Genomic DNA, 22,143 nt, shown 5'->3' on the forward strand with positions numbered 1-22,143 from the left:
ACAAGGTTGCCGACAAAGCTATACCTTTGTCGGCAACTTTGTTGCTGTCGCTATCGCCTATTGTGCAAGGGGCTTAAGTGTATCCCTCCACGCATATTTTTAAATATCTAAATAAAATTTGATCGAACTGATGGCGACTATACTGTAATCGTATTACTGTAATCAATATGACACATTGACAGGAAAGGCGTAGAAGAATACGTGATATCACGTATACGTTCTGGGTAATTTCAGTATCATATGTAAAGAGTAAGGAAGAGAGAGACGAGCGAGATATTTCGGCAAATAAGATTACGTGAGCGATAAGATTACACGAGCTTTTAACTCAACCTACAGATGCGATAAGCACCATCTCGTATTGAGGCTTCAGCCGTGCCGAATCGATTTCCATCATGCCAGGTGAGCAAAAGAGTTTCTTTAAAGTACATTAAAATAATATCAAACCTTTCTGTATTTACAAGATTAACTTTTTGCTTTTTCATTTTATTAACTTCTCCAATTTCTTATCGACATTTGCTATATTGGATATTTTAATTCGAGTGTCGTTGTTTCTTGTATATTTTAATTTTCTCATTCTCATCAGAGAGCAGTCTAATCTAAAAGTCTAATAATAATATGAAATAATTTGTAGATTCTTTTACAATTATAGTAATTTAAGATTGTATAATTTTTTGACACGTTGCGTGAATCATATGCTTACGTGTAATATTTGCATTGTATTACACATTGAATAAATATTGTTGCAATAGCTACATTAAATATGACTATAAAAATAACTGATTATAAATTATTTCTTATCAGAAATGCGCTGAAATCTACCGTTAAATATAGTTACTCTATTTTTTAGAAGTATGTGTGAGTCATGTGGATTGTAAAGATAATATGTGTGACATGTGAAATCATCGATTTCAAGAACAATCTGGAGAAGTTTTATCAGATCGATTACACGTGTGTCGGTATCGGTGCGTTTTAATGTTACGTAACGCGCATATTCGTTATATATACCAGTTATTTATAGATATTTGTGAAAATTTGCAAAATTTGTATCATTTAGTGGAACTAAAACTTTCATTATATTACACAGTTTTACTAAAATTAACGAGTCAATAGATTAATAAATGTCAATAGATTAATAAATTACAAAACAAATTAATAATTTTTTTTTATATCTGAATTTAAAAAAAAATTAGCAGGGAAAATCTACAACGTTTCTACATTTTATCTTATCTTAATGAATTTTCTGTTAGAAAAAGCAGATATCTTATTAAATATTAGGTAATATTTTTTATCTACCGACAAAAGAAACATCGACAAACTGAAACTTACAATTAGTGGATACGTTTGAACTGACTGATTTATTAATTTACTCAATATATCGATCTTACTATTTATCATTGTTACAGCCTACAGATGGGTAAGCCGTACCAGCGGTCAATCGATGCCAGAAAACGTGGTCGCCGGCGGTCGTGACGTTGACGGAAGCACACTTTACGTCGGTAGAGCTTTCCATGAGGGCGACATGATTCCGGCAAAAATAAGTTTTGACAAGGGTGTCGCCTACGTTTGTCACAATGGCGAGGAACATCCCAAAGACAGTTACGAGGTGAATGCAAAGACAGACGAATTTTTCTATGTTATGAAAAACGTGATCAAAATACGAACAACCTTGCATCGCTTTATCGTTCTATGAGAAATTAAGATTTACAAAATCGCGTCAAGTCGATTATAAAGTAGGACTACTCTACTACGTTTTTAACACTAAAATTATGATTGTTGAGATCACTTTAATTATAGTTTCTTCACAGAAGAGATCATCGTCGATTTGCATGATAATTCATTGAATTAAAAATTCTACGAATTAATTTCGATTCTAAAAAATCAGCAAAGATTTTCTTTAATTTTATAACAGCGATTAAAAAGCAGTTACATCATTTTCGTAACTTACGTAACGCGCAATAAGTAGGTACATAATCAAAGTATAAGAGTTATTAAGATCAAGCGTATCGGTTTTATTAGATAATCAAGATAATCTTGAGATATCGAGCTTTTTCGGAAGTATCGACGAAGATATGATTCAATATAGGCGAATTTAACGATATTTTGCTATCTGATAATCTTTGTTGGTCAAAAAATAACGATAACAACGAACGAATGCTGACAGAATTAATTGTCAACGGTAGTTATAAGCAATTATTATATTAATAATTAATTGTTATATGTATAACAATATTACGATACTGTCAGGTCCTTTGCCAAGGGGAATTCGCATGGGAGTTCTGCAGCAACGGTGAGGTGCCAGCGGATGCGGTAATCGCCGGTCAAACCGCGGACGGAGAACCTCTGTATGTTGGCCGTGTCCTCCATAGTGGATCTCAATCGCTTGGCAAGGTCGGTCTTTTCGGCAGCTGTTAATCTCGGGGTTCGGCAGTAATGATAAGCATTCGAAAATGCGGAATGACGTCTCGATATTCGAAGCACGCTTTTGCCAAAGTGTTCTCCAATCTACGCTCCGCATTTGGCAAGCGAAACTCGCTTTTATCCTTCGCGGCCTTCTCTTAGACAAGAGAGATATAATTCAGCTATTATAAAAATACATTATATGTATATATTTAAAAAAATATACATTTCTTCAGGTACAACCGAGTCACGGATGCCTCTACATTCCGTTCGACGGCGAGGAGCTGTCGTTCAAGGATTACGAAGTACTCGTCATACATTAACTCGATTGCGGATGGCCGATGATTGAAGATGTAATACGCATTTTATACACGACCGTATAGTTAATTGAGTCAAGCAAAACAACCTCCAAACAAGCTGCTGCAGTAAGAACTGAATGAAAAATTATTGAACAAAATGCTCCGTTTTTCTAAATATTTGTAAAAATTCATTGAAATAAAACGATGAAAAAATAATCTTAAATATTCATTTTTAATTATTTCTAACGAACAGTACGTAAGTAACTTGTATCGAGGCTATAATCGGGTAATTTGTATTGCTTATTTATCTTATTGTTAATGGTATGACATCGTTACATAAATTAAATATATAAGTACACGAATAATCTTCATTCTGATGCACTAAAAATATCACATAATAGTAAAGATACGATATTAAAATGGTATAAATAAAATGATCTTCTTTTTTTTCCATATTTCGTTCGTTCCCAATTTAAATGCTCTTCGTGTTTTAGCTACATTGTTAAAAGATAAAAATATAGATATGATACTGCGCAATATGTTGAAGAACACAACCTAGTTAAATCGTTATCAACGACGAAATAGGAATCACCTACAAGGCAAATGAGCTAGGAAAATAAATAATACATTGGTGACCTAAAAGTGATCGTATCGCTCCGATGAGAACGCGTAACAGGAGAAATCGTTTCTGTCCACTAAATTCGATAGCTGCGAGAAAAAAAAATCGAAAGTTGCTTTATGCGCTGGACGCGGAATTGAAATCGTTAACTGGCTCCACGGCTACCAGTTGAAAATCCATGATTCTCGAGCGGTTCAGCGGAGCGAGAATGCAACGAAATAAAACACCTTTGTCGGCCGTGGTAATTATTGCTGTCAATAGGCGATTTATCGCGATGTACTAAGTACTAAGCTTTTGTCGATCGGCGCTGCCGATCGTAGCACAACGAACCAGTTGGTCACCGCGAAAGAATCGTACCTCTCGCGCGCCGCAAGCACGGCCGCCATGATGGCCGACGAGGATGACTCTTGAGTAATGACCACCACAGACGCACCCTCGTCGGTCGGATATCAAGACAGAGAGTGGGAGAGAGAGAGAGGGAGAGAAAGAGAGAGAGAGAGAGAGAGGGAGAGGTGCCGGTGACAGCTCTGCATCGAATATTTTATAAGCATCGCTGTGGAATTGCGAGCATTACTCACTTGACGGCATCATACGTCAGACTTAAAAGCCAGGGCCGCCTCTAGATGTCTTTCGTCGCTCGGATGCGACCTTGCGGGTTTTCGTTTGTTCGATCCCGCGGTACCGCGTCCGCGCGAGCTTCGAGGATCTCGCGATCCACGCCGGAGGACTCGACTCGAGGCCTCCGGTCGATCGTAGGACCGGCAAGGCGCTTATCCGCGCGAACGAAACCGGTTAAACGCGTGAGGAATTTGACAATGATCGGCGACGGTGAAGCATCCGCGCGAAAATCCGCGCGCGAGGCGGCCTGCAGCGAAAATAAACCGCGATGATGGTGCAACCGCGGCTCGGCCTAACCGCTCGGTCCGGAGCGGTCAGGCCGAGCCGCGCGAATAGCTTTGAATTCACCGTCGCAGATAATGGGCACTTGGACGGCCCTGTCTAAAATAGGCTCCGACTGTAGAACGCTGGGACCGTGCGTAGTAGTGATTACTTTATCAACGAATTGTCACATTTAACAGCGCCTCGTCGAGTTACGCGCGGCAGCGATTCGACGACGCTGCCTGTTTACGCTCACCAGTTGCCATCCGTTCGACATCGTCGACATCGGACGCGGCCGCCGGCGAAGCTAATTTCCGCTTCGGAGCCAAACCGATCTCTCTCGCGTTTCTCACGTGGTTTCCGTAAAATTTGTCTCGCGCGGCTAGTCGAAAATGATCTTTACGCGACTGCTCGGAGTTCCCCGCCTGATAGAAGAGGAAACACATTCGGATAACGCCGGGCTGATATTAACCACCATCATCTAATACGAATTTTCGCAACGAGAGGAACGTGTCAAGGACGACCGAAGGCTGCGTGATCGATCACCTCCGCGGATGGATCGCTCGGTGAAAGAAGCTTACGCAACGGAGATCGCACGAGGTAATCGTACGGTTTCGTGAGTAGTCTCTCTTGCGAATCGTTGACATCGTTCGGACGCGAGGACGTTCGCACCGTGGGAGATCGGTGACGGTAAACTTCGGGGATCTCAGCGCAAATCATTCACCGTAGGCGCGCTTTCTACAACCCTCGAGTAACGTCTACGTACAGTAACGCGCAATTGGCGGATCAGCAGCGGGAATCTAGATCGTTCACGCAGAAGGAACAATGTATCGTCGAATCGTCAGGTACATGAAGCCGAAAAAGATCGTCATTCGTCGACGTAAGAACAAGTATTCCCTGGGCAGGAAGATGAACACGATAATCATGACGCGCCGTTCATTCATCAACATGTCAATGCTGAGTTTTAAATGAATGACCGCTGGATTGGACTCTATGCTACGTGGAAAGATTTGGCGCACGAGGCGGCACGTTATGCGTTATGCTCCATCGCGGTGGACACCCGCGTGTCAAGGTGATCACCATGTTTTTCGCGTGTCGAGAAAGGAAAACGAGTGAGACCAGCCGGGCGATCGCCGAGGAAGAATAGGATTCCGGGAGCGCGGCGCGCTGGCGGGAGGACCCCCGGAGGCCTCGGGCACCGTCGTCGGGGGGGCTGACCTTGACCCGAAAATTTCCGCGGGGCGGAATCGGAAGCGACTCGCCGGAGCGCGCTGGTGATCGCGCTCGTGGAGGCATTAGCCGCGTGTCGTGCACCGCGGAGGAGCCGATTAAGCGCGAACGTCGGCGACGTTGCCCCGTGTGGGGCCACCGCGTGTGCTTAGTGCCTGGGTGGATGTACACGAAGGCGGACCAGCTTGCTGCGCGTTGCAGGAGGCCGATAGAAAAGAGCGCGGTGAGCGAACGGTGACAGCGCGGCTCGGGAAAGAGGTGGTAGTACGGGGTATTCCGCTGGTGCTGGCGGTGACCGGCGAAGGAAGGAGACAGACAACCTCGCTGCGTCTCGTTATGCCCGATGGTGCATTAGCCGAGAGTCGCGGCACCACCGTGCGATTTCTCTCGGGCGCACGCCGAGCGACCTGAACCGCGAAATCCGCTCGCCTACGAGGGCTTTCGCGAGCTCCGTTCCTCGGAGGAACCGCGCCAGGCAGCTTGATGATCTTAAACCGAACGTACACCCGGACAATTAAAAGAGAGACTCTGCTTCTCCCCCCAAGAGAAATCAACTCGACTCCGTTTCTTCTTTGACGTGAAACATGTCCGAGATCACGACGACGATTGGTACGACGCCCACGGGGCTCACCCCGGAGAAGAAAGCAGCGATTCCCGTGACCGACAAGTCCGACAGCGCCGTCACTTGGAAGTCCATGAGCATCCGGCAGAAATGGTCCTTCCTGACCAGCAACATCACCGTCGAGCCGATGGTCGCGTGCTACGTGATCCCCAGCGTGCTCTCGCAGCTGGCCATGCAGAATCTCATCCTCGAGAAGGCGTGCCGGGTGAACCTGGCCTACCCGGACGAGGTCTGCACAGCTCTGTCCGCCAGGAACACCACCGGCTACGAGGCCGAGGAGACCGCGGTTCAGCAGATGGTGGCGCGGATGCAGACTTGGAAGACGCCGCTGCAGAGCGCCATACCGGCCCTCCTGATCCTGTTCATGGGCGCGTGGAGCGATCGCACCGGTCTGAGGAAGCCCTGCATGCTCTTGCCGATCATCGGCGAGTTCTTCAGCAGCGTCACCCTCATCGCCTGCACCTACTGGTTCTACGAGCTGCCCATGGAGGTGGTCGTGCTGGAATCGGTGCTGCCCGCGTTAACCGGCGGCTGGTTCACCATGTTCATGGGTATCTTCAGCTACATAGCGGACATCACGACCGTGGAGTCGAGAACGCTTAGGATCGGCGCGGCCAACGTCTTCCTATCCTTGGGCGTACCGATCGGCATGGCACTGTCGGGGATACTGTACACGAAGCTGGGTTTCTACGGTGTCTTCAGCATCGCGATGGTGTGTTACGTAATGAGCTTTGTGTACGGCCTAGTGGTTATCAAAGAACCGCCGAGGGCGTTCACGGAGCGCTCGCGGAAAAAATCTCTCCAGAGCGAGGGTAAAAAGCGGACCTCGTTGTGCGCCTTTGTTCTGGACTTCTTCTCGTTGAAGCACGTCGAGGAGACGTTTCGCGTGTCGTTCAAGAAAGGGGCGAACAATCGTCAGAAAAGGGTCATCGTGCTCATGGTCATTACTATGGTCGTCATCGGACCCCTTTACGGTGAGTAAATGGCCCGAATGAATTGTGATTCTTTAAATAAATATTTTCTCAAGTGCTAAGCAGGACTCGACAGTTGCACGCGTTAATAATCTCACCCTCGTTAATAACGATACTTTTCTGCACTACTTCGCACTTTGTGCGAAAAAGTTTTTGCTGGTGAATCCACTTTAAATGATCTGTAACTAACATCAAAATCCAGGACACATTTCTATTTCTGATTTTATATGTCGCGTAATGCGAGAAACATTTCAGGAATCAGGATATAGACAAATATCAATTATATAAAAAGTTCCATGTGATAATTAATATCTTGTATGCAGGATAATTTCCCTGAATTCTGAATTACATCTAAAATGGACTGTATTGCGAAATCTTTACTATAAAATATGTAATTCGAGATGTTGTCATCATTTGGAAAAATGGTGCTAATATAATTTCGATTGAAATTTACAACTAAATTTTAATTTTGTTTTATAAATACGTAAATAATAAATTGATAAAACTGCAGAGCGATTTAATAATGCTATCATTGCTGTAAAACTTTATTTTAAACTATAAAATTATATATATTTATATGGCAATAAATATTCATGGAAATGCATCACTTTACTGAATCGCTTTTAAGCGGAAATTATTACGATTAATATCTACTCGCATTATATAAGTAGCTAGCAGACGCGTGAGATGTGTAATAACTCAAATATGCAAACATATTTAATTCGCGTACAATTAAATAGAGAAAAAAATGGTAAAACCGCTGGAAAACAGTTGAAAATAATATTCATCCGTCATTTCTCACGTGCGTCCGTGGCACGATAAAAACTCCCTGTAATTCTCGTTTAATCTTGCTACTCGCGTTGCGGTAACTGTGCGCATTCCCATCAGTAATCACTTACGTCCAACGGTGTGAATATAAATCGTATGCCAGGGAAAGTAAGAGAAGATATAGCAAAACTAGGCACACACATTATTGTTATACGAGCGCAAACGTGTAGCGCTACTATCGACGCTATTTGGAATACGTGAATAATTCGCGTATTTTAAAACGCTAATAAAATATTCAAGTGCAACGTGTTTCCGTTTAAGTACTAAGCGAATTCTTGATATCGCGCGATAAATCTTCAATGGTATTGGACGTCGTAAATCTACGTTGCAGAGGCCGAAAGATCGATAAACAAAGTAACAAACATTCGTTATGTCCATTAAGCTTCGATACGGCAAAAGTTTTCGTGAAGGCCGCGCGCCTTCAGTTTCCGGGCGAAATCTATTTTTGCAGTTTTCTCCAACGGACGTACGTGCCTCGGTACGCAAAGAGCTCGTAAATGAAAAGTTACGATACCGATACGGACAGCGGCGCAGCGCTCGCGGTACCAGCGTGCGAGCCTTAATGCCGGACGGTATCGGCAACAATAAAGCCTCCAGTTTCTGCCAGTAGCCCGTGCAAGCACGCGACCACACGAATCATTCAATTTTTCAATTAGCGTGCATTTGTTACAGCGCGCTATCGCGACTTTAATGCGATCGTGCGCGCTCGTATACGGCGACGACGCACAATTCCAGCACATTTCGCGGATGCCCTTGTCACAATTTAATTATATAGGTAGCCCCGTCGTTACAATGTCTGGGTACGCATTAGCACGCATTACCCCAGCTGCTAAGTGACGCGGGCAGTCGTCACGCTTATAACAATTTCAGCGGTAATGGGCGTCTTCCTGATTTCGAATGCCGTAACGCGGATATATACCTGTAAGACTCTTCTCGAGACGTTACTTTTCTCGACGTTACTCTCTCATTGTCGTCACAGCCGCTCGGTGACGTCTCACAAGAGCGATAATTCGTTCTGACGGCTTAATTTTGTAGCACGAACCAGCACGCGGGAGCTGTACATAAACTCGGCAGAGAGCTGCAGATATAGAGAACAAAACAACTTTTAAATGAGCGTAAGAATAATATTCCATACGTCAGAGATTTGTTCAATTATTTACACTTTAAGTTATATCGTTTTTTAATAACCTTTTGCTAGAATTGATATTAATTACGAGAAATACAATGACGAGAAATAGCAATTACGATTCGACACATCGGTTACCGACTAAAAATGAGGAAAATTACACTTGCCTTGAGATATCATTAGTTTCAATATACGGCGATAACAAAATACGATAACAAAGTATGCATAAGAAAGATGTAAAAATTCGAATAGATTGACAAATGAATGTTATTTTTAGAGATTATACTGTAAAGTACTTTATGATAATTTAATATCAAAATTTTAATGTATGTACGTGTGTAAAATATATTAATGGACACACTTATTTGTACGCAATCTCACGTCAGCGCCTATGCTAATCGCGATCCGAACGTGGCTGTATATTCACGATGTAATTTCACGATGTAATTTCACGATCTTTGCTCGTCAGGGAGATACGCGGTGAAAGTCGGCGGCGACGACGACGACTACTACGTTATATATGGTAGTTATATTTTCGTTATAATCCAGCGCGGAGTGTGTCCCGTCGGGGATACCGTATCGGCATGAGGAACGCGCGACGAATTTTAATGCGGGAAGAATTACGGAATCCGTAACTTCTCGCGTTACGTGCCGATCGTGTAAACATGGCCATTTGCCGGTTTCATGGGAGAACGCGCGCATTGCCGGAATGCACGCGCGTGCATTTCGAAATGACGAAGACTTAGATATATCTTTGACAGCCGTACGCATCATCTCCCCCTCGCGTTGATGAATGTCTTCTATTTTTTTGCAAAAGAGGATTGTTTTACGTAATACTAACATTTGCGTTTGACCTTCGCAGTTAACTTGGCATTACTACCGGAAGCAATTGTCGGTCTAATTGCAGCCGATGTAATCGTGAAAATTGTTTGTAATTGACCAGAGAACCGTTGCGCTTGGGTGAATCTGCAAAATATCTCCGTACCTATATAACAATGTGAAACTTCACGATAATGGCCTCGTAAAATACGATATGTTGCCGCAAGTCAACCGTGATTATCGATAGTTTATTCACGTACCGAGACAAAGTATATATATACGTTACAAATCCGCGCGTGTAGTAATTATAATTAAAAGCGCAAACAGAGAAGCTTGAAGCAAAAATCAAACCTTATAAATCTTAAAAGTTCCCCTTGGGTAGTCCCCCTATGAGCAAGCTGACTAAGAGTGACTAAGTCCGTCAGATTCCTGACGTAGTTAATGAATCCTGAATAAATATTCGATAACGAGCGACACAATAGCGAGCTCGTCACGAATTGAGATTTTTCTAAGTACTGACGTTCTGAGAGAGAATCTATTGTGCAAAGGTCTATTCATCGTCACAAAGCGAAGAAGTGATACGCGAGAGTCGTTAGCATGCTCAATGAATAAATATTAAATATAAAACTTAATAGTTAGAGTCTCTCGCTCATAGATGGTGGATCATTTAATGCGGGTCAGGTCAAACTTTTTTATTATATTGCACACGTCGATTGATTCATCATGCCTGTCGAGACGCAGAGACGGAGATTATGCAACAGAAGCGAATGGTATTATCAAGTCTGTTTCTTTCACAGGCGAAATGGCGGTTCTCTATCTTTATATGCGGTACCGATACAACTGGAACGAAGTGACGTTCAGCATGTTCTCCACGTTTGGCATGGTAACTAATCTGATCGGTAAGAAAATCACCTGCGAACGTCGCGCGTTAATGGGTCGCGCGAGAGGAAAGAGAGAAAGAGAAGAAATTTACGCGAGCGCTCGTAAAATCCTCCGTAACGAACTCTTCCGCTTCATTCATTGATCTCGCCGCTAATTTTGAAGTAGAAACGTGTATATTCCCCGCCGCTACGCGTAGAAACGCGGACGCCGCCGCCGGTGCGGATAATCTCCTCCGATTGCCATTTGCCATTTCGCGCAACCCGTTAGTTCTATTCTCGTAATGATGCCGTACATGCACATCGGGTTAATCGAGATTTTTTGCGTTCATTGGTCGATGAAAGCAAACGAGAGACGTGCCTTACGTAAGAATAAACATCGTTGCTGAGCGCGGAATCACCGACTATCGCTTTTATCCTGGCGTGAATCGTGGCAGGCAGGAGGTTGCCTTGAAAATGTAATCTCCTGTGTCGCAGGCGACACAAATTAGAGGAACATTAAGAGTATTTTGCAATAGAAAGGCAAATCGCCAATTGCGTGCGCGCAAGATAAAAATCTATTTCAGAATTCATAGTTGCCTCGCGGATATGATACTTTAGCGTTTTCGCCGTACTCGAATACTGTATCGGTATTTCCGTTTGACTTTCTATTTGACAAAAGCTTTCTATTTGTCGATTGTCTACGCGAATTTTGCAAACGCGCGCGATCCGGCTTTTCTCGCATTTTTCTTTGACTAACGGATCAAGCAGGATCTTACAGCGCTCGTCCGTTATACTGATTCTCTAAGATCGTTATTCGTGTGATTGTCCGGCGATTCGCCACGCACGAAAGAGTGAAAGATATTTCTTTTCTGTCACAGGTACCGCGATCTCCGTCGGTATCTTCAGTCACATTCTCAAGATAGACGACGCGATCGTGGGTATCATGAGCTGTACGAGTAAAATTTTAGCAAGTTTCGTTTACGCGTTCGCCACGTCCACTTGGATGGTCTACGTAGGTCAGTCTTTTTAAAACGGCTAACATCAGGGTAACAACTACGTATACAAAATATATATATCACAGTTACAGTCCCGGTACCACCCGGTACCGACGACAGTGTATCTAATAACGGATTAATTGCCTGTTTCAGCCGCTATCGTGGAGATAGTCAACGGCACGTCTTTCATCGCCATGCGGTCGATAGCTTCGAAGCTCGTGCCCACGGACGAGCTCGGTAAGAGGGTGCAAATTAAAGATTATGGTTCCCTTTTAATTCGCCATCGTTTCTTTCTCATGCTATAGTTTTATGATCTCAAGAAAAAAGAAATAAGGCGGATGTGTAAGAGCTTCGTTTATTATACACATGAAGCATATATATCATAACGAGAATCTTGGAAGCAATCAGTTCGCTGATTGAGTTTCCGTGTTTCCTGTGTAAAATTATGTAGGAAAAATACTACTGAGCTGCGATAACGTCAGACACACCATCCGGTCGTGTTTAGAAGAGGTCGTCATAGAGGCGCATATAAAGAATGAGCGTTTTTATAATGATCTCAAATATAAGAATTATACGACCATTATACTAATACTTTAGTAGCACTTAGGAGGGTTTTTCGAGCTTGATCTTTATCTCGCGAAGCACCGTCTGTGTCGGAACCACGTAAATCGGATAATTTGGACACCAAATTACATTTACGTGGCGATGCTGCTAATTTTTCCATCCACGAACAAAGCGTAACGAGGCCTTCCTGCCGCGGCCTAACGGCAAGGAAAAGCCAACCCGCGTTTTTTTATTCTCTGCTCCGAAGTTAAGACGCGATTACGTAATTTTGTAGGTAAGGTAAATTCGCTGTTTGGCGTGTGCGAGTCCCTGATGCCGCTTGTTTACGGGCCAATGTACAGCGCCATTTACGCGGCGACCATGAAAGCGTTTCCGGGGACGTTCTTCATCGCCGGAGGATGCATGACAATGCCCGCGGTGTTTGCATTCTTGTGAGTATCCGCCGATTTATATGAGTATCATGTTGCGCCGATTATACGTTACGTTCGCCAAATACTGCGATCATTTCGTGATACGTCCGATTCAAACGCGATAAAAAATTACTTGAATTATATATTTGAATTACGTTTGTCAGCTACGATTGCGTAATATATTACAATAGTATTTTTTAACTCCTTCAGCTGGTTGTACACGGAGCACCGAAAGGATCGCATCCTGAAGGAGCAGAAGGAACCCGAAGCTATGATGAATCATAAGAACGAGGAGGCGACAGATTATAATTTGAAGGCATCGAACCCTCGGATCATGGACGCACAGAAGAGCGCGCAGAAGGCCGAGATGATGAACGGCATAGATAACGCGGCCTTCGAATCTGAGCAGTTGTGATCTCACGATTTACGTGATCCTTTTTTTTAATACGGAGACGTACGATACATCAATAATACCTCATCAGAAAAAGAGAAGGGTCCAAAAGGGATACCTTAGGGCCTGAATGCTGGTCACGTTGCTGGTAAAGGTTGCTAGCGAATTTGCTTTACGAGGGGGATACCAAAGGCATTTTATTAGGAAATACCGATCGAACGGTATGTCGAAATTCAAGGTTTACGAAGATTCCGGTGAACCATCTCTTTCACCACATTTCAAGAAAGTTGAATTTGAGACTTTCGATATTTAGTCAAGATGAGACAATACGATAGTAATTTAAATTATTAGAGATAACGCGGAGAACGGTTCTCCAAAATGAAGTCTAACCGGAACTCTTGTTCCGGAGTTTTTAGTACATGAGAATGAATTAGGTTTCTGAATTACGGCATTTCTCAAATCCTACGCAACTGCTAACTGTTATCACCTTCATACTGCATCAAGGTGTAAATAAAGCACTTTATTGAGACTTCCTCTTTGCCATCCATGACTTCACTTACTGCAGCTTGTAGATCTTATTTCAAGTATTCTCAAGAGGTAAAGATACTCCGAATGAAGGATAACTACCAGTTTATTTCTAATTTAACGTTTTTAGTGGAAAATAGTACCCTAACAAGAGTTAAAAGGGATTATTTCTTTTTAAGATTTGACGACATATAACTAATGCAGTCATCTCAGAAAGGATATTATTCTTTGTTTTTCAGTAAATACGAAAACACTGGTCTGCTACATAAATACCGTACAATAAAGATCCATTTTCAATGTCTTTGGAATAAAATCCTTCCTATAAGATGAATCATTTAGTTATATGTAATATATGTTATATATATATGTAATATATTATACATATAATTTGTTGTAATTTCTTGCAAATCTCTCACTGTTTTTAATTTAGTACGTTTAAAAGCGACAAATCATTTACACGCGACAAAAGCATCGTATTTTAACAAAGTGTTAAACACAATATACAAATTTTTATTTAATGATCTATATATATATATCCTTTACTTCGGGTACATTAGTACAAACTGTACTTAAACAGATTATGACGACAGCGTGAAAGGAATATGCGCATCACATATATTATTATTGGCTCGGTTTCCTATTTTCTCTCTTTCTCTCTCTCTCTCTCTCTCTCTCTCTCTTTCTCTCTTTTCCCCCCTCTTTTTCTCTGCACTAAGAACAAACCTGCGAAAGAAAAATGTATCCTATTTTTTTTTTTGCGCAAATTTTGTAACAAGCACGCTGATCGCGTGATAACATTGCGATTAAGAGATTTTGTCGAAAAAAGCTTTGTGTAGACAATCGTTTTTTTTTTTTATCAATCTTAAGTAAAGTTTAATATAAATCTTGAGATGTAATTATAATGTATACGCGTATACAATATAAATCCAAAATTGATAAAGCAAATGTATTTGTTACCGATAGCGTAATACATGTTTTTCACATACAATTCCCTCATATATCTGACATTTTTTTTCTATAGAGCAGTTGTTACGACCCGTTAAGTTTTTACATAGATTCCGTAATTTCGTGTGTGATAAATTTAAGTGCGATAATTTAATTAGATATATAATATATACGAATGTAAAAATCGGTTGCGTACGTTAATTTCATGGATCTAATTAAATAATAAATAAATAACATAAATAATAAATTAAATCAACTGATTATATTAAAATTAAATAATAAGAAGGATAAACCGCGTGCTCTCCGTGCCTGCATTCCGACAAACTCGACAGTTATGTATTTATAACGAGCTTTAATGCTTAAGCTCATTTTAGACGATCTATAATTCGCGTCAGAATACAGGATAATCTTCCATTTATTATTTTATGTACCGTGTAATGCGAAAAACAAACATCTCGACATTGTTTTACATTCGACATCTATCAATAAAGTTGGGAGATATAAGCAGCAATTTTTCTATGCAGTTAATTGTTAATAAAAAAAGTAACTTTGGATTTACTTTAAATGAAATTATATTTAAAGCTTATTATGCATCGTGCTAATGGCATGAATTATAAAGTTTTAATGGAATCAGCTCTAATTCACTTATCCCTCTTTAATCTTTTCGGGACGTCCGTAATAAACCACATGAAAATCATACAGTTTCGCAATAAAGAGTTAAGAACGTAAATCACATTATTGCGTTTGTACAGCTGTAAATTATACCTACAGTGATTATTTGTAAAGACTGAAACTGTAAATATAGCAACAGTTACTATTTATCCCGTCCTATCTAGATCTTGCTCATAATGTGCACAAAAGTAAGAAAACAGCAAATAAAACTAGAATTCATAAAATTGCAAAGATTGAAGTTTTTAATTTCTCTCATCTTTTATCTGATCACATTTCATATTTCAACCAATTATCTTTTGATGATTATCTTTTACTGAATTTGAACTGAATTTCTTAAATCTAGTAACTTTCTAATAATTTTTGAGAGTCCGATTTTCCGCAAACTCTCTTAATGTTGTTAATTTTCGAACGATTATATTAGGAATATCTTAGTAGAGTAATTCTGTACTATCAAATACACACAATTAATTAATAATTATATATAATATAGATGGTCAATATAAAATTATCGAATTAAACTGTCACCTTTATCGTTTTCAAGATGCAATTATCGATATTAAGAAAAATATACCTACCGTCGCATGGTGGATTCTTATTTCATCAGTAATTTCCATTTCCACTAAAAAAAAAGTAAGAAAAATGAGTTGATGCGATTAATAACGTAACAAATTAATCGACTTATAACGGAAATAATATTCGAAAGATGAATTCGATACAGAAACAATCATGAAAATATCACATGATCGAAGCAATGTAATAAACATAGATGCTGTGATTCGCTAAAATATTATTTCAAGATACAAAAATATGAGGAAACAATAGTTTTACTTGCGAGAATACAAAAATTCACAGAGGCCTAAGTTTCGTTCCATCTTCGAAGATTGGACTCGCAAGGGGTACGCTTTGGACGATGAAGGGTACGGAAAGAAATACTCCTCGTGTGGTTCATGTTTTCAACAATTTACTCCTAGGCTCTTGTTCTGGCCAGTTGAGAATGAGACCGGCGCGCACTCGCGGTCCCTCCTTTGTTAATTACATAATACATAAAAATAATGGTATGTACAAATGTAGGGAGAAATGTTAGGCACTCAATGAACAGAAACGGCGAAACTTATAAATGGTAGCTTTGTCGCGCGCGCCGTATGGGCGGGTGGTGTTTTCTACGGCGTGCGATTTATATATCGATACGAGATACGATGCGCTCGGAGAGCAGAGAGCGGGAGACAAGTTCTTTAGGGATACCGAGGTGCGAAAAGTAGAGCGCATTTACGCGACATGGACGCGCCAGAAAAGAAAAACCAACAGTGCGATCGGCTTCTTTCTTTTTTTTTTTTTTGCTTTTCAAATTTGGTTCGCCACTCGACTCGCGTCGAGTTCCAGAATTCGATTGTCGGTGAAGTGACGCGTTGGAATGTTGACGGTCGGGCAACAAGCTTTTTTTTTTATGTGGAATGTGCTCCGCGCGAAGTCTCACGATTATCTTTATTCTTTCCCCTTTATTTTCTTCTTTAAAAATTAAGTCGCATTATCTAAGTACCGCAGTGTTGTTGTTATACAACGTTAATAAGGCTCCTCCCCGTATCTTCACTGGCCTTCGTGCTCATTACGGTGAACGGCGTGGACACGTTCGAAAGGAAGGACTGCTCACTAATCTGATCTTATGCATATCGGCGCGCGTATCTTTTTCTTCCCCGTATTGCCTGGGCACGTCTGTAGACTAGAGTTCCCCGTGTCGTTATAACGTTGCTTTGTGAATCAAAACGCAAAAACTCGCGTAAAACGTCTGAATTTTTTCCCTCCTCGTGACCGGATACGCAACCGGTGCTCGTTTACCTGCCGATTATTACGATCCGATTCAAATCGATTAAATCTGTTTCACCACACGCGCTACTATGCTAAACGTAAAAATAAGGACGTAGTCGCTGTTGCGTGCAAGCGGTTTCTTGATACTGCCAGTCCGATATAGTCGATGCCACCTTTCGATCTTATACAATGTCCTCTCCATCGCTTTATCAATCGGTCGACATACAAACTGCGTGATATATCATTGTATTTTTTTTTCCCCAAGTACTCGACGTTAAAGTCCACATTACGCAGAATAAAATAAGTTACACGATTTGTCTATTTTTTTCTCATTAAAATATGATACAAATTACAATTATTTATGCTTGGAGTGTAAGAGCCGTTAGTTGTAGAACTAGAAAGCCTTCGTCCTTTTATTCGCGGTCGTAAAAACTGCCTTTCCACGGATGGGATACAATTCGATTTGTACAATTAGAACTTTATACATATCCTTGTAAGGTACGGTTGATATGACTCCGCGTTTATGATTAAAGATCAGCACACTCGCTGATGTCGAGCGACGTATGCGAAAAATAATATCTATTAATTAGTGCGGTAACGTGTTCAAGCCGGACGCGATCGCTTGCCTTCTGTGGACCAGCCGAGAGCCGAAGATTTCCGCTTTCTCCACACGATCGATCGTCGACGGCAAAAAAGGGGGCGCGTTTTATATTATTTAATAAAGTACGCAAAACAATACGAAGGATCGCTGTACATTTGGTCACTCAAGAGTTTGTCCTTAACCATTACTTATCTAAGTGTTACGTTTAGCAGTGCGTATTACACGCTAACGGCCCTTAACCCGCTGATAATATCACAGATGAATGAGTTTCCGTGTTGTGCGTTACGCAACGCTATCTAAGCTTCCTAACAAGTGCGTTGATCCTCTCGATTTTTTCGCTGAGAATTCGCCTCTCGGAATCAAGTGCTGTTCTGGCGGACAGGAGCTCGTAGAGCTTCCGATCTAACTGAGCAGTCTCGGAACGTAAGTTGTCGGACTGTGTCATCAGTTTTGATTTTTCGCTTGTCAGAATCTTCCTCTCCAATGTTTTTTCTGTAAGTGATAGGAAATACATGCCCATATTATTACATTGTATCGTATGAGTATCACGTGTTAATTAAATGTGACAGGAAGCTCACCTTTCAAATACTCGCTGTAGGCGAACATAACATCCACGATTCCAGTCCACCTTGGCTTTTCCCTTTTCTCACTCATTTCGTCGACGATGTCTATATCGCTGTCTATAGCTTTACAATGTTGCTTCACACCATTCTCACCAGGCATAGGTAAAGTGGAATAATACTTCGGACCCAAGGGTGGTAACGGTGGTGGTCGTTCCGGAGTATGTTTCACTTTAACTCTGTCCAGAAGACGCATTTTTTGAGCTGGTTTTGGTAAAGCTGGAGGATTCCTAGAATAAACTTTGGCGATTCTTTCACAGTAGGCAGTAACGGAATTCGCGCTTTTCCGTTTCTTGCGATCTGCCAGGACGTACTGCCATGTCACTTCTGCCTCTGCAATCACAAATTGCAATTGATATAAGTGTCTCGTTTATTATTATATCTCATAGAAGAAATATCGTTAATACAAAAAACAGAATAATGCATTCTATTACAGTAGAAAACTGTGGAATTTTTTATATCTGTAATTTTAATATTATATAAATTTCAATATTATATAAATTTGATTAATAATATATTTACCATCTCTTTTATTCGGAGGCATAATATCGAGACCTATGGTCCTGAGAAAGCCAACTTTTGGCGCGAAATCTGGCGTGTGAAGCAAAACATCCGGATGCTCACGCGGAATCGGTAAGATGGACTCCACTGCAGGTTCTATTTCCAGAGGTAGTTCTGGTGGATCGGGATTCAATTTATATCTTTTTTCCACCTTACACAATTCTATCTCTGTAAGAATAATGATAATGTCAATTCAGTAAATTCAACGTAAAGAAACATAACAAGAACGATTATTTTCTTACCGTTCCTAATAGTCAGAGTAGTCAGTCCAAACATGGCTAGGAAGGCCAATTTGTCTTCCGAATATTGTAGCTTGGCCGGCGGACCTTTCGTGATCCAAAGATCCACGTCTTTGGTTTCCTCCTCGCCCTCCGAGTCAGAGCTACACGTGACGCCCGTGTTCTTTTCCCTCCTCCGCTTACGCCTCTTCTCGGCTAGATCGAGGGACGACGTCAGCTCCTTCGTCGGCATCTCAGGCATCAAGAAGGACTTTTCGCTATTGGTGACGTCCTGCTTGCCCAGGGCTTTGCTGAGGTCAGGCACGTTTAGTACCGCTGAGTCGCACTTCACGGAAATCTCAGTCAAATTATTGCACTTGTCGGTAAAGCAAAACGCGGTCGTCTTTAGCTCGTTGTTGCTCGTCGAGAAGTTGAGGAGCTTCTCCTGATACTTCGGGATTTGCAAGAGCACATTGGAGACATTCTGACAAGTGCGCAACACCTCCTCAGACTTGATGCTCTGCATCAGCTGCGTCGTGTCCATCGGCTTCTGCGCAATGTCCTTTATGCTGAACTTAAAGTTCGGTTGAAACGGTAATGTGGACAAGACGTTGTTCTGATCGCATTGCAAGGTACAATCGGTTTCGTTCTTGCCCTCCTTTTCGCCGAGGTTGTAGTTCACCGGTTGCAAGGGCTTCAAATTTTTTCCCTGCTGTTCATAAGGCAGATGCGGGATCGCGGTTTTTTCCTGGAGCGAATTTGTCGCGACGTGATTCTGATTCGGCAACTGCGGCTGCCGGATTATATTCTCGCTCACGCTCTTTTCGTTGCCCGCGTTCAGCTTGTTGTCTTTCGCCGCGACGTCCGAATTGCTTTTATGATGCGCATTTGTATTATTTGCAATTTTATTACCGCCACTGACTTGAGTGTTAGCACTGAAACTGATGTTGGTCATTGTCTTCTCGCTGGAAACACAATTAGTCGCGCTATCATTTCGCGAGGTCATCGTGGTCGTCGTTTGATGAGACTCGCCGACGTGATGCGCGTTCTGTTGCTTTGTGATATTCGAATTAGTCGAATTAATGACGTTCGTGCCGCCGCTACTGCTATGACTACTGTTGCTAGTGTTTATCGTTGGTATATTGAGTTTGGGTTGAGAATGATGCTGCTGATGAGGTGACGACAACGACGACGACGACGACGTTGAGAAATGCGACGGTTTGTAGAGACTTGGCACGTGTGAGACGGGTATATGTGGATGATGGTACTGTTGAGGTGACGGATAGGTTGGAATCGGTTGGGAAATCGTTTGTTGGCTGCTCATGGACTTATTGTCCATCGAGGAATTTTCCTGTATCACCTGACTACCCACGGTTTGAGAAGTAATCGGCGTCATCGACGAATTCTTCAAGGATGATGGCTCGTGATGGCCGATCTGATTGACTATACTGTGATTATGACTGTTCATTATCGAATGCCTCTGTTGCGTCTTTGTCGAGGAAGAGCGGAACGAGTCCTCGAAGGGCCTGACGAAAGCCGGCTGCGACGTTGTCGTGGTGCTTGTTGTGGTAGTCACGGTCGCAGTCGTAGGCAACGTTCCCGCGGTCGTCGTAGTTGTCGGCGGTTCTTTGCTTCTGGGTACATGAATACCGTGGGACAACGGCGGGGACTTATGCACCATGTGATTCATGGAGTTCAACGAAGAACTGTTGGGCGGCGTCGGCACCGCGTGCGTAGTCATCGCACCGGGCAAAGAACTCGTCGTACCGCTCGTACTGTTCGCGCGTGGTTGATGTTGCTGCTGCTGTTGCGACGAGGACTGTTGATGTTGCTGCTGTTGATGGTAAATGGAACTGGTGACCGTGGTAGTCGCGCTGCTCATTATCGTGTGCTGACTAGAATGAATGGTACTCGACGGCACGGGGGGCAAATGAAGAGAGGGAATGGAGATGATAGGCGGAAGGGACATGCCTAGGGACAGCGGAGGTGGCGGCGGTGGTCCTATGACACCAGGTGTCAAGGACGGGATGGAAGGTATCGGCGGACAGATCGGCGCCGAGCTTATAGCCGCCGGCGGTGGCGGTCCAAGATTCAAAGGAGGCAAAGTGGAACCCAAGGGAGGCGGAATGGGCGCAGAACTGGCGGAGCATATAGAAGTGGAACCCAGGGTCGGTCCGATGGCTGCCGCTGAACTGGGGAAGGGTGGCAGACGAGGATGGTAGATGGTGACTGCCGCTGCTGCTGCTGTTGGATCGGGAGGCGGTGGTGGTGGTGCAGTCGAAGGAACGGAGGACTGTTGCTCCTCTTTTCGGGATTGGTGGTGATTGCTACCGACACTAACAACGGGTCCGCTGATGTTGCTGTTGGAGTTACCAGTGTTGCTGGTGCTGTTCCCACAAGTGTTGCTGGCGTTGCTACTGCTATTACCACCACCGCCACCGCTACTGCTTTGTCGTTCTCTACTGTCGCGTTCTCGGTCCCGGTCGCTATGCATCTGAGCCGCTATGGTCGGCTTCCTAGCTGGAACAAATCCCGAACACAGTGCTTGATGATCTTCCACTCTACAATGAAAGAAATCTTGGCCACGACAATACGTTGTAATCTTTCTTGTATTATTTGTAAACATGCTTTGTACGTACAAGATCCATTGTCACTTATGAAACAATTTTGAAGTTTAAAACGAGACCGAAGAAAAAATTATTTTGTAAAAGATTTTTTGAAGGATAAAGAAAATGCAACATATCGCTATAGCCAGATTTCACCATCTCGTGTAAATAAGCCAAAACTTTCAATATCTTCAGCATATCTAGTATAAAATGTAGTTGCTTTCATCTCAATATGGTTGAAATGTTTTGTCATATTTTTAGATAAGTTTTTATGATAAGTTCGCGCGCGAGGAGAAGCGTTAAGAAAATATTTGTAATTGTTTTTGTCTCGAGCTTATAAGTTTCACAAAGTTTGCTGTGATTTATGTCAACCAAATTATATCGCTTTTTAACAATATTTCTAATTAATGGCCGCAATAAATTTACTACGCATTAAATGATGACAAAAACGCCTGCGCAATTAATATACAGAATGGCGGTATGCAACGTGGAATTTTACGAATTTATTTCGTAATTATTAGTTCATCTATTCCAACTTACCTTTCATTTCGCTTAATTATTCCAGCGCTATAAAAAATCCTT

General features: G+C 42.3%; 3 protein-coding genes across 4 annotated transcripts in view; 2 read left to right on the forward strand and 1 right to left on the reverse strand.

The window, feature by feature from the left end:
- The first annotated feature begins 319 nt into the window (after positions 1-319).
- LOC112454527 lies at positions 320-3,092 on the forward strand. Its single transcript, XM_025015975.1, has 4 exons — positions 320-399; positions 1,404-1,603; positions 2,245-2,388; positions 2,634-3,092. The coding sequence occupies exons 1-4, from the start codon at positions 393-395 to the stop codon at positions 2,718-2,720; spliced, it is 438 nt and encodes a 145-aa protein (XP_024871743.1). The 5' UTR covers positions 320-392; the 3' UTR covers positions 2,721-3,092.
- Positions 3,093-6,008: 2,916 nt separating this feature from the next.
- On the forward strand, positions 6,009-14,224 carry LOC112454557 (solute carrier family 46 member 3). The gene is made up of 6 exons (XM_025016026.1): positions 6,009-7,020; positions 10,588-10,689; positions 11,529-11,666; positions 11,799-11,882; positions 12,484-12,640; positions 12,830-14,224. Exons 1-6 carry the CDS (start codon positions 6,009-6,011, stop codon positions 13,032-13,034), a joined length of 1,698 nt encoding a protein of 565 aa, XP_024871794.1. The 3' UTR covers positions 13,035-14,224.
- A 1,867-nt stretch (positions 14,225-16,091) lies between these two features.
- The window catches only part of LOC112454592, an 86,459-nt gene continuing 80,407 nt past the window's right edge, over positions 16,092-22,143 (reverse strand). For both annotated transcript variants that reach the window (XM_025016084.1, XM_025016085.1), the window contains 4 exons: positions 18,980-21,475; positions 18,699-18,905; positions 18,135-18,509; positions 16,092-18,048 (listed from right to left, as the gene is read on the reverse strand). In XM_025016084.1, the coding sequence (XP_024871852.1) occupies positions 17,849-18,048; positions 18,135-18,509; positions 18,699-18,905; positions 18,980-21,475 (3,278 nt within the window). In that variant the 3' untranslated portion in view covers positions 16,092-17,848. The remainder of the gene's footprint in view (positions 18,049-18,134; positions 18,510-18,698; positions 18,906-18,979; positions 21,476-22,143) is intronic.

This window comes from Temnothorax curvispinosus, unplaced genomic scaffold, assembly GCF_003070985.1.
Source record: "Temnothorax curvispinosus isolate PA1 unplaced genomic scaffold, ASM307098v1 QBEX01005133.1, whole genome shotgun sequence".
In the NCBI taxonomy this organism is placed as follows: domain Eukaryota; kingdom Metazoa; phylum Arthropoda; class Insecta; order Hymenoptera; family Formicidae; genus Temnothorax; species Temnothorax curvispinosus.

Coding starts and splice junctions, on each gene's coding strand:
- LOC112454557 (XM_025016026.1), top strand. CDS start 6,009: ATGTCCGAGATCACGACGACGATTGGTACGACGCCCACGGGGCTCACC. Junction 11,667..11,798: donor CACTTGGATGGTCTACGTAG/GTCAGTCTTTTT, acceptor TGCCTGTTTCAG/CCGCTATCGTGGAGATAGTC. Junction 11,883..12,483: donor CGTGCCCACGGACGAGCTCG/GTAAGAGGGTGC, acceptor GTAATTTTGTAG/GTAAGGTAAATTCGCTGTTT.
- LOC112454527 (XM_025015975.1), top strand. Junction 1,604..2,244: donor ATCCCAAAGACAGTTACGAG/GTGAATGCAAAG, acceptor CGATACTGTCAG/GTCCTTTGCCAAGGGGAATT. Junction 2,389..2,633: donor GATCTCAATCGCTTGGCAAG/GTCGGTCTTTTC, acceptor ACATTTCTTCAG/GTACAACCGAGTCACGGATG.